Source organism: Chiloscyllium punctatum, chromosome 29, assembly GCF_047496795.1.
Source record: "Chiloscyllium punctatum isolate Juve2018m chromosome 29, sChiPun1.3, whole genome shotgun sequence".
Lineage (NCBI taxonomy): Eukaryota > Metazoa > Chordata > Chondrichthyes > Orectolobiformes > Hemiscylliidae > Chiloscyllium > Chiloscyllium punctatum.
The window spans coordinates 74730792-74743173 of NC_092767.1; the positions used below are offsets into that span (position 1 = coordinate 74730792).

The 12382-nt window shown below is 50.9% G+C and overlaps 1 protein-coding gene across 1 annotated transcript in view; it reads right to left on the reverse strand.

The window, feature by feature from the left end:
• Nucleotides 1-490: 490 nt before the first annotated feature.
• Nucleotides 491-12382, reverse strand: part of sars2 (seryl-tRNA synthetase 2, mitochondrial) — a 43705-nt gene continuing 31813 nt past the window's right edge. Inside the window, exons 11-16 of the mRNA XM_072549454.1 lie at nucleotides 10311-10398; nucleotides 9956-10068; nucleotides 7783-7876; nucleotides 4791-4883; nucleotides 2884-2949; nucleotides 491-1745 (exon numbers count right to left, since the gene is read on the reverse strand). Of these exons, the coding sequence (XP_072405555.1) occupies nucleotides 1614-1745; nucleotides 2884-2949; nucleotides 4791-4883; nucleotides 7783-7876; nucleotides 9956-10068; nucleotides 10311-10398 (586 nt within the window). The 3' untranslated portion in view covers nucleotides 491-1613. The remainder of the gene's footprint in view (nucleotides 1746-2883; nucleotides 2950-4790; nucleotides 4884-7782; nucleotides 7877-9955; nucleotides 10069-10310; nucleotides 10399-12382) is intronic.

The window sequence follows — 12382 nt, forward strand, 5'->3', positions numbered from 1 at the left end:
CAGAGAACCCCTACAGTGTTGAAACAGGCCCTTCGGCCCAACAAGTCCACACTGACCGTTTGAAGAGTAACCCACCCAGACCCATTCCTCTACATTGTACATCTAACCTACACGGCCCTGAACACTAAGGGACAATTTAGCATGGCCAATTCACCCTTACCTGACATCCCTGGGCACTATACGACAGTTTAGCGCAGCCAATTCACCCTAACCTGTACATCTTTGAATTGTGGGAGGAAACCAGAGCACCCAGAGGAAACCCACACAGACACTGGGAGAATGTGCAAACTCCACACAGTCACCAGAGGCTGGAATCGAACCCAGCAGCCTGGCATTAAAAATAACAATAAATCAGCAGAGCTGCTGGAAGCAGAGGATGGAACACATTACAAAGCACCTGTAAAGGCTTCAATGCATTGTCTGGACAACTCCACTCCAACTGCTAGATATTGTTAAAGTGGATTGCGAATGAAAACATACACACACACACTTTTTAAAAAAAATCCTTTTTATTTCTCTTTTGGAAACAATTCTGCCTCAGTGATTCACATTCCATTTCATTGAACGCAAGCTCTGCCAAGAAACCTTTAAACGTGATCATCTGTTTCAAAATTAAAATTCTACCATCTGTTCTCAGCCAATTGCTTGTCAAGATAAATTATCGGTGCGTTCTGAAAAGCAGATGTACAGCAAGGAGCTCCACGGAACCTGAAATCACATCCTTTAGGGGAAATGGGGGCAAAGGTTGGGGACAGCATCGCCAGTTCACTTCCCACGTGTCTTTGCTGCTGAAGAGTGTCTGTGTGCGCGCACGAGTCTCTGCATGAGTGTCAGCTTGGTCCCTCTGGGAAAAGTGATCACTGGGAAGACACTGACCGAACGATGAGGGCTCCTGCACAATTCTCCCTCCTCCTGAGTGAGTTCCCTTGAGGATAGCCCCTCTCCCCACTCCCTCCTCAAGCAGTCCTGGCTCATGTTCCACTGTGGGGCCAAGAGACCCAGATCAGAGTCTCCTCTGAGGAAGCTTCAGAAAGACAAGAGAGAGAGAAAGACAAGGAGAGGGAGAGAGAGAGAGAGACAAGACAGAGAGAGAGAGAGAGAGAGAGACAAGACAGAGAGAGAGAGAGAGAGAGAGAGAGAGAGAGAGAGAGAGAGAGAGAGAGAGAGAGAGAGAGAGAGAGAGAGAGAGAGAGAGAGAGAGAGAGACAAGACAGAGAGAGAGAGAGAGAGAGAGAAAGACAAGAGAGAGAGAGAGAGAGAAAGACAGACAAGAGAGAGAGAGAGAGAGAGAAAGACAAGAGAGAGAGAGAGAGAGAGAGAAAGACAAGACAGAGAGAGAGAGAGAGAGAAAGACAAGACAGAGAGAGAGAGAGAGAAAGACAAGACAGAGAGAGAGAGAGAGAAAGACAAGACAGAGAGAGAGAGAGAGAAAGACAAGACAGAGAGAGAGAGAGAAAGACAAGACAGAGAGAGAGAGAGAAAGACAAGACAGAGAGACTAAAGGTTAAACTGTGAGGTGACCACCTCTCGGTCAAACATCCATGCCAGCTGTACCAAGAAATGCCAACATGGAGATCTGGGCAGTCTCTGGTCGCTTACAGGGTGGTTGGCACTCACTGAGCCCTGTTGAGATTCCGCTGGTACTGGTTGGGCCCAATGTAGAGTAACAGGCTGCGGGGAGGCCGAGAGATCACTTCTTTGCCGAGGTAGGGCTGGAGGACAGAGGGAACCCTCACACTGCCGTCCTGGAAGGAGAAACCAGACCCGGCTGGTGGTCATTGTTAAAGAGAAGCAGAACAAATCCTGGCAGAGCACACACTGTCCGTCGGCTTCTCAGGCCTGAGCTACATTGGCAGAATGAGGAGAAACACTGCCAAAGACACAGTCACTGCCAGTGGGTAACCAGCTCCTGGCGTACCCATGAGGCACACCACAGTCAAATAGCCAGCTGTGCTGTGCCAGCATCTGAACACCTGGAGGTTAAAATGAAAACAAAAATGATGGAATAAAGTTTCCCAGCACATTGCCGGGACTGGAGGATTCGAGTTATGAGGAGAGGCTGGATAGGCTGGGGGCTATTTACCCTGGAGTGTCACAGGCTGAGGGGTGACCTTATAGCTATTTATAAAATCCTGGAGGGACATGGATAGGGTAAATAACCAATAACTTTTCCCCTGGGTAGGGGAGTCCAAAGCTAGAGGGTATAGATTTAAGGCGAGAGGGAAAAGGGACCCAAGGGGCAACTTTTCACGCAAAGGGTAGTGAGTGTATGGAATGAGCTGCCAAAGGACATGGTGGAGGTTGGTACAGTTACAGTATTTAAAAGGCATCTGAATGGGTATGTGAATAGGAAGGGTTGGGAGGGATATGGGCCAAGTGCTGACAAATGGGACTAGATTAGGTAGGATATCTGGTCAGAATGGACGAGTTGGGTCCATTTCCGTGCTGTGTTCCACCGGGAATGCTAAACTGTCCACACTGTTCAGGAATGTGTTAGAGGGGTTAAATTTAGAGTAATAGGGTAGGGGAATGGATTTGGGTGGGATAGTCTTTGGAAGGTCAGTGTGGACTTGTTGGGCTGAAGGGCCTATTTCCACACTGTAGGCATTCCATTCTATGACTCCAAGACTCTAACAAAGTCTGTCCTACACAGGTTTCCAACTTGTAACTTCCCAATTGGTTCAAATTTCCCAAAACTAGAACAGGCAGTTGGATGGAGAGCTGGCACAGGCCAGATGGGCTGAACGGCCACCCTCTGTACTGCAGGAGCCCATGATCGCATCCATGAGCAATCAAACATGGGACACTCGATGGACTGCTCCTGTGTACCTAGCATCACTTGGATAAGGAGAGAGCGAAAGAGCGCGAGAGCGAGAGACTTACCTGGAGCTGGTTACATTCCAAGATGGCGATCAGAGTGCGGGGTACAGCACAGGCGGTTGCATTAACCTGGGAGCAATCAGAGGGAGCATGGGATAAGCAAGTGATTTCCTTTCAAAAAGGGGGCATGACGTCTAATCAAAGCAGAAAGACAAAGCCCTTTTTATCATACGTCACTGGCTGGGCCACACCGCATAGGAAGGCCTTGTGGAGCACAGATGCTCGGATTGGCCAGGCTAGGCCAATCGCCAAGCGATGGGTGTAGCTGTAAAGACCATCCTTTCAGCGAGCCCTGATCAGGGTGTTGTTGCATAGTGCGAGGTGAGGGGGCAAGTCCTCAGTGCTATCTGTTGGTATTCCACACCTCTTCTTCTGCCCTGCTTTCCCTCCTCCTCCCCCCCCCCCCCCCCCCACCAACCAAATTCCAAGTTGAGGCTGGAGTTGCTATATCTCTCTCCCACCAGCAGGGACAGTGTGGCTGACTGGTTCAGCTCCCTGGTTGCAGTCCCACTTAGCGATTTCTTGGGAATTTCAAACCCATTGCGAACCATCCATGCATCTGGCTGGTGAGACCCTGTTGGATATTAGAGTCCCTTAGACACGGAATTCCCCAGAGTTTAACATGAGGGTTCATTTAATAGCTGTGACAATGGTAACTAACTTGCCAAAACTTATAGAAACAATAGCGAATACAAGGGGTCACAACACCCATTGAACAATTGGGGCGGCACAGTGGCTCAGTGGTTAGCATGGCTGCCTCACAGCTCCAGGGTTCGATTCCAACCACGGGCACCTGTCCGTGTGGAGTTTGCACATTCTCCCAGTGTCTGCGTGGGTATCCTCCGGGTGCTCAGGTTTCCTCCCACAATCCAAAGATGTGCAGGTTAGGGTGCATCAGCCATGCTAAATTGCCCATAGTGTTCAAGGTTCGTAGATTAGGTGCAGTAGTCAGGGGTAAGTGTAAAGTAACAGGGTGGAGGAGTGGAGGAGGTTACTCTTCAAAAGGGTCAGTGTGGACTTGTTAGCCCGAAGGGCCGGTTTCCACATCGGGGGGGATTCTATTGTTGGTGGATTGCTTTTGAAAATAACATGGTTTTGCTCTTTAAAGGATGGATGGAGCTTGGGAAGGGTTCAAAGGTCATTCAATGTCACTACTGTGGTCCGATGGTCATTAGCCTAAGGATTGACAGAGAAAATAACCCTCCCCTAAAATAAACAACAGTATCTAGCTGGGGGCAGAGGGGAGTTCGTGTCTTCATTACACAGACTTCGTAGGCAGGTCTCATGCCCATTGAGTCTGTACTGATCCCACCTAGCCCCAGCCCACCCTATCCCCACATTTAGCACGGCCAATCCACCCAGCCTGCACACTGGGGCAATTCCCCATGGCTAATCCACCCACCCTGAACATCCCTGTACATTATGGGGCAACTTCCCATGGCCAAACCAGCCTGACCTGCCCATCTTTGGACTGAGGTGGGGGGGAAACCGGAGCAAACCCACGCAGACACTGGGAGAATGTGCAAACTCCACACAGAGTCACCCGAGGGTGGAATCAAACCAGAGTCCCTGGCGCTGTGAGGCAGCAGTGCTGATCACTGAGCCATCGTGGCTGTGCTGAAGGGGAAATCATACCTGACAAATTTGAGAAGAGTTAACAAGCAGGACAGATAAAGGGAAGCTAGTAGATGTAATGCATTTGGAATTCCCAAAGGCATTTGATAAGGTACCACACATAATGCTGCTTAATAATAGAGTAATATATTAGCATGGATAGAGGATTGGCTACTCCATAGAGGACAGTTGGGATAAAAGGAGGCATTTTCAGGGTGGAGTGAGACAGAGATCAGTGCTGGGGCTACAATTATTTACAGTGCGGATAGACAGAGGGAGACAGGCTTCCTACTTACAGTGTGAGCATATTTGAGCTGTCCACTTTCCTCATAATACATGATATTCAATCTTCTGCTCTGGTAGTCTGTGCAGTTCGATGCACTTGAAAGCTTGCAAAATGAGAAATAAAATTACTGGCGTGTGCTTGAAATGAAACAAATTAAAACCAACAGATTAGAGCAAATTAAGGTTTGCACGTCAGGAGCTGCTAAACATATGTAAGATGATGCATCTGCAGATTTTTCTTTATATTCACACAAGGGATGTGGGAGTCACTGATCAGACCAGCATTTACTGTCCTTCCCTAGTTACCCAGAGGGTAGTTAAGAGTCAACCATAATGCTGTGGGTCTGGAGTCACATGTAGGCCAGACCAGGTAAGGATGGCACAAAAATAGAAATTGCTGGAAAAGCTCAGCAGCAACAGAGAGAAATCACAGTTAACCTTTCGGATCCGGTGACCCTGCCTTGGAACTGTAAGGATAGTAGTTTCCTTCCTTAAATAACATTTGTGAACCAGATATTTTCCTCACCCGCCCCCCCCGATTTCATTAGATTCTTAATTCCAGATTTTTAAAAAACGATTTCATATTCCACCATCTGCTTTGGTGGGATCTGAACCCAGGTACTCAGAACGTGAGCCAGGTCTCTGGATTACCAGTCCAACAATAATACTACTACACTATCGCCTCCCCTGCTGATTCACTGCTGAAACTTGCCAGGACAGTAAAAGCCCAAGAGTCCCTACAGTGTGGAAACAGGCCATTTGGTCCAACAAGTCCACACCGACCCTCTGAAGAGTAACCCACCCAGACCCATTTGCCTAGCCTATTATCCTATATTTACCTCCGACTAATACACCTAACCTACACATCCCTGAACACTATGGGCATCTTAGCATGGCCAAACCACACTAACCTGCACATCTTTGGACTGTGGGAGGAATCCGGAGCACCCGGAGGAAACCCACACAGACACGGAGAGAATGTGCAAACTCCACACAGTCAGTCAGTTGCCTGAGGGTGGAATTGAACCCAGGGTCCCGGGTGCTGTGAGGCAGCAGTGCTAACCACCGAGCCACTGTGCTGCCCACACCCATGGGTTTTACCACCTATAGGGGCAAGAGAAGCAGATCCCCCTGAAGGTTTCCCTCTGGGTTGCACACCACCCCGAATTGGAAAATACTCCTCACTGTTACAGAGTTGGAACTCTGCAAACTCCCCCTGCTAAATGCGCCGTGTGTATCTCCCTAAACACAGGGACTGCAGCAGTGACTCAAAGGCAGTCACCAGCTTCTCAAAGGCAGTCAGGGCTCGGGGAATAGTTCGCACATCTCAGCAACAAACCGCTTTCTCAGTTTAATTGAGCTAGTGTCTGCAGTGAGGCAACAAACTTCCACAAAGAACACAGGCGAGAGACCTCGTCGCAAAATTGACAATATTAAAATTCTACAATGAAAGACAAACCACATTTTATTACAGTACTTCCAATTATATCATGCTGCCAGAATGGAATGCCAATTTACAAAGTGGTTGGTAAGAGAACCAGAAAAATGAAATGAAAGGAATACATTTTATACAATGTGTGGTGGTCTGGGATTCAGTGGCTCTGTGGTTAGCACTGCTGCCTCATGGCGCCAGAGACCCAGGTTCAATTCCCACCTCAGGCGACTGTATGTGGAGTTTGCACATTCTCCCAGTGTCTGTGTTGGTTTCCTCCGGGTGCTCCGGTTTCCTCCCACAGTCCAAAGGTGTGCAGGTTAGGATGGATTGGCCATGCTAAATTGCCCATAGCGTGCAGGTTGGGTGAGTTAACCATGGGGAAATGCAGGGTTATTGGGATGGAGTGGGCCGTCCTTTGGACAGTTGGTGTGGACTCAATGGGCTGAACGGCCTGCTCCCAGACCTATCGGGATTCTTTGATCCGAATCACCCTTGCTTCAGTCTGTGTGGTGCTTAGGGCCTGCAATATGGGAGGAATGGCTGCCATTGAATGTTCCAGCATTAAAGGCCACTCAGTCAGTTATAATGGCTAAACTCTGATCTCCGGTACTCTCCCATCCCCTTAGCTTTCCGAGGGGGATTGAATAAATATGATTGAGTCTAGCTTTTTTGTTTTAAATGGGATATCGCTGGCTGGGCCAGCATTTATTGCCCATCCCTAATTGCCCAGAGGGCAGTTAAGAGTCAACCCCATTGCTGTGGGTCTGGAGTCACACATGGAGCCAGGGGAGGGTAAGGATGGCAGCTTGATTCGCTAGAGGGCATTAGTGAACCAGATGGGGTTTTTCCTGGCAATCATTAGATTCCTAATTCAATTTTTTTAAAAATTGAGTTGGGGTGGCACAGTACCTCATTGGTTGGTGCTGCTGCCTCACAGTGCCAGGGACCCAGGTTCGATTCCCACCCTGGGGCGACTGTGTGTGGAGTTTGCACATTCTCCCAGCGTCTGTGTGGGTTTCCTCCCACAGTCCAAAGGTTATGCGAACTGGCCATAAGAATTGCTGATAGTGTTCAGGGGTGTGCAGTTAGGGGTAAATGTAGAGTAACAGTTTAGGGAAATGGGTCTGGGTGGGTTACTCTTCGGAGGGTGCAGACTTGTTGGTCCAAGTGGCCTGAATCTACATTGTAGGGATTCTATGAATCAAAATTCCACTATCTGCTGTGGAGGGATTCGAACCCAGGTCCCCAGAACATTCCCTCTGTCTCTGGATTAACAATCCTGGTGATAATGCCACAAGGCCATCACCTCCCCAGTTCCACCAGGCTTTCTGGCAGCTTGCAAGTTAGACAGAGTAGAGATCAATGTTCACAGAGAGGTGGAGCTGACCCTTTGTCATACAACTGCACTGCATAACAAAGGACCCTCTCTCACAGTAGACTCTTCAGGTAGAGTCTAAACACTGCCCAGAGTGGCCCAAGCACTGAGCATGCTCCATCTGTCTCCTATCTCAATGCCTTGGAGTTGTTTAGGGAGGTCAGTATGGTCAATGGCAATCCCAGCGACCTACCTCTCCATAATTACCCCTCCCAGGCATCCAAGCCTCGATATCAAATTTCCGATAAGCCGGAAGTCCAAGTTCCTGGGTTGGCATATCCAGCACCCTGTCAGAAACAACAGGAGGTCAGTCACAATCACACAGAGACATGCACATATTAGACAGACAGAGAGAGACACACACACACAGTGCCGGGGGGGAAAGGGAAAGAGAGAGAGAGAGAGAGACCAGGTATGACTCTCGTTCAGAACCGGACGTTCGGACAGGGTGGGCTGGACAGCAGAGAAGTACGTCTTTATACGGAGAATGTGGGCCAGTAAGAACAGGACTGTCAGGGAGTGAGGGATAAATCCAGGGCATCGGAATCTTTTGGGAGTAGGGGAAGCATAAAGTGGGATTAATGTTGCACAAAGACAAGAGTAGACAGACTTCGTGTCTTTTGAGCACATGGTCATTGAGTCACAGAGTCATACAGTCACACAGCACAGAAAGAGACCCTTCGGTCCAACTCATCCATGCCGACCAGATATCCTAAATTATTCTAGTCCCACTTTGCCAGCACTTGGCCCATATCCCTCTAAATGCTTCCTATTCATATACTCATTCAGATGCCTTTTAAATGCTGTAATTGTACCAGACTCCACCACTTCCACTGGCAGTTCATTCCATCCACATACCGCCCTCTGTGTGAAAAAGCTGCCCCTAACATCCTTTTTTACATCTTTCCCCTCTCACCCTAAACCCTCTAGTTCTCACTCCCCCACCCCAGGGAAAAGACTTTGTCTATATACCTTATCCATGCCTCCGACGCTCCAGGGAAAACAGCCCCAGCCTGTTCAACCTCTTCCTGCAGCTCAAACCCTCTGACACTGGGGTAAGGCTAAATGGAGTAAAGAATGAGGAAGTGTTGTTCCCATGTATCTGCTGCCCCTGTCTTTCTAGATGGAAGCGGTCGTGGGTTTGGAAGGTGCTGTCTGAGGACCTTTGGTGAATTTCTGCAGTGCATCTTGTAGATGGTACACACTGCTGCTACTGAGCGTCGGGGGGGGGGGGGTTGCGGTTTGGGAGATGGGGAGTGGATGCAAGGTCCATCATGCAGGCTGCTCTCTCCTGGATGGTCCTTAGTTAAGGAGCTCTGCTCAGTATCCCCAAATGTGGTCTGACTACAGCCTCAGCAATACACCCCTGTTGTTGAGTTATAGACTTCTCGATATGAACGCTAACATTGCATAACCGTCCTAACTGCCAATTGAACCTGGCTGTTAACCTTAAGAGAACCTTGAACTCTGACTCGCAAGTCCCTTTGTGCTTCAGATTTCTGAAGCCTTTCCCCAGTTAGAAAATATACTTCATTTTTATTCATCTTACCAAAGTGCACAACCTCACACTTTCTCTTTAATGTCCCATCTAGAGATCAATACCTCGGACAGTGCAGAACTCCCACCGTACGGCATTGCAAGGTATCCAGCTCACTGAGGGGGGACTGTCTAAAGGGGAGAGTGTTGCCCAGAGCTACATATCAACTGCTGGGCATGGTCAGGGCTGGGGTCCTCAAGGAAGAGGAGGGCTGGGAATGAGAATACTGGCTTTGGGAGAGGGGGCAGGACTGGGAATGGGAATACTGGCTGTGGGAGAGGTGGGGGGAGGAGGAAAAGAGTCTGGGAATAGGAATGGTCAATGAGAGGGGGGCAAGTCTGGGAATGGGTATGCTGACTATGGGGAGAGGGGTGAGTCTGGAAATGGGAATACTGGCTGTGGGAGAGGGGGCAGGGCTGGGAATGGAAATGGTCAGTGGGAGAGAGGGAAGGTCTGGGAACCGGAATGCTGGCTGTGGATGGGGGAAAAGAGTCTGGGAATGTCGGTGGGAAAGAGGGCAGGTCTAGGAATAGGAATACTGATGTGGGAGAGGGGGCAAGTGTGGGAATGGCAATACTGGTTGTGGCAGAGAGGGAGACTCTGGGATTGGGAATACTGGCTGTGGTGGTGGTGGTGTTGGGGGGTGTAAGGAGTCTGGGAAGGGGAATTTTGGCTATGAGGGGGTGGGGAGGCAGGGAGGTAGTTGAGATGTGAGGAAAGTCTACCCCAGCTTGACAGGGAGGGAAAGAGAAAATTAAAAAAAAAACAGTACCCCCCAACCTGCAAACAAACATCACGTTCCTTAAAACGCTTCAGCTCTCAGTCTTACTTGTAATGGAGTCCAAGGTCAGAGAAGATCTCCTTCTGCAGCATCACAAACTCATCCAGGAGCTCTGTGCTCTCAGTGCCAGTCTCTGCAGCGGTCACTCCAAACATCTCTACCTTCAACAAAGCACAAACAGGCTGCAGATAGGCCAGGCCTCAGTGGAGCACTTCCGGTTAAATTGTGACTACAGTCCACATACACCTTGTTCGTATTTCCCCCGAGAGCAGAGAAGACCAAAGGGCAAATCTCCCAGAGATATTGAAGATACACAAAGGGCAAACACCACTCCCTCCACAATCATCCCCCCCCCCCACCAAAGGACAAATCAAAACATGCCACAGGCTCGGGGAAGTGGTACCTTGGTGAAATGGTGGACTCTGTACAGTCCCCAGGCCTCTCTGCCAGTGTCGGTCTCTGCTCTGTAGCACGTGCTGCAACACACCATCCTGCAACAGGAGAGAGCAATACTGACTCCCATCACACTGCCTTTCCTCTCCTCAGGTACATTCAACACCAACGTATCTGTACACAGGGCCAGGTCTACCTACACATAGGAAGCTTTCAGAGGTTTGGAGAGGGGAAACGGGGCAGGGGGCGGGGGGGGAAAGGAGAGACTGTGGTGGGGGGGGGGGGGGGGAGAGAGAAAGAGAGAGAAACCCAGAGCGGGGTGGTGGGGGGGGGCAGAGTGATACGGTGGGGGGGGGGGGAAAGAAGGGAGAAACGGGGGTGGGGGACAGAGAGAGACATGGGAAAGATTTAGGAAAAAGCTTGTGCCCATGTTGACTGAGAGACATGAATGTATTGGAGAGATTGACAAGAATGGTCCAGGGGATGAGAAAGGTCTGCCATGAGGATAGACAGAAGAAGCTGGGATTGTTCTCTTTCGAAAGGCAGTGGCTAAGAGGCGGCTTGATGGAGATTTTTCCAAAGCATGGGTCAAGTAGATAGGGAGAAGCTGTTCCTGTCTGGGAAAAGGACCAAGAACTAGAGGGGAGTAGGAACCGAAAGCAATTTGCAAAAGGTGACGTGAGAAAGACTGTTTCCACCCAGCGAGTAATTAGGGTCTGGGAAGGACCCTAATTTGCTGCGTGGTGGAGGCAGGTTCCCTCAAGGCGTGAGAGGGGCCAGTGGCTGACTATTTGGATAGAATTAACATGAGGGGGAATGAGGAGCTGGGCAAGAGGTGACTACGCTCCCTTGAAGGGCTAGTTCAGGCTTGATGGGCCGAATGAACTCTTCCTGTCCTTCTAAACTTAGGGCCCAGTGTAGATCAATGAAGGCAAGGGCCGAAGCAGGGGGGGGGGGGGGGGGTAAACTCCAGGGGTGTCCTGTCTCGCCATGACTACCCACTTGAGGAAGACAGGAACATTAAGACAGTGGTAGCTCAGTCAGGTTTCAGCTGCACGGCTGTTAAGCGACAGTCTGAAAGCTCCACGGTTTACTCTTGTGGTTAGGAGACACTTTCTCTCAGCTTGAGGGAGATGGCGGGTAGGTCTGGACTAGGCAGCTGGACCCCCAGTCAGTTCAAAATAGAGGCATCTGCTGGAGTTCATAAGTGTTAGCTGATACCTCCCACGGTCAAATAGCTGGGTCAATGCTTCAACTCTCTTGGCTTGCAGCTCAATATCAGCGATGAGCCAGAAACCATGGGCTCAAATCTCCCGCTGGTATTTGTAGGCTGCAGCGCCGAGGGAGCGCCGCCCTGTCGGAGGGTCAGCGCCGAGGGAGCGCCGCCCTGTCGGAGGGTCAGCGCCGAGGGAGCGCCGCCCTGTCGGAGGGTCAGCGCCGAGGGAGCGCCGCCCTGTCGGAGGGTCAGCGCCGAGGGAGCGCCGCCCTGTCGGAGGGTCAGCGCCGAGGGAGCGCCGCCCTGTCGGAGGGTCAGCGCCGAGGGAGCGCCGCCCTGTCGGAGGGTCAGCGCCGAGGGAGCGCCGCCCTGTCGGAGGGTCAGCGCCGAGGGAGCGCCGCCCTGTCGGAGGGTCAGCGCCGAGGGAGCGCCGCCCTGTCGGAGGGTCAGCGCCGAGGGAGCGCCGCCCTGTCGGAGGGTCAGCGCCGAGGGAGCGCCGCCCTGTCAGAGGGTCAGCGCCGAGGGAGCGCCGCCCTGTCAGAGGGTCAGCGCCGAGGGAGCGCCGCCCTGTCAGAGGGTCAGCGCCGAGGGAGCGCCGCCCTGTCAGAGGGTCAGCGCCGAGGGAGCGCCGCCCTGTCGGTGCTCCTGACCTTCGGATTAGATATCAAAATGTGAGCCCGTCAAAGATGTCCACAATTTGAAGAGGAGCAGGCAGTTCTTCTGGGATGAGAGTTACATTTCTGCCACAATACCAGAAAGGCCATTAGCTGGTCTCTCATCTCACCCCTCCCTGCAACTGGCGCCTCTCCAGTAGAGCTTGAACTCCTGGGTGTCACAGGCTGGAGACTCTGGTGACAGTATCTCAG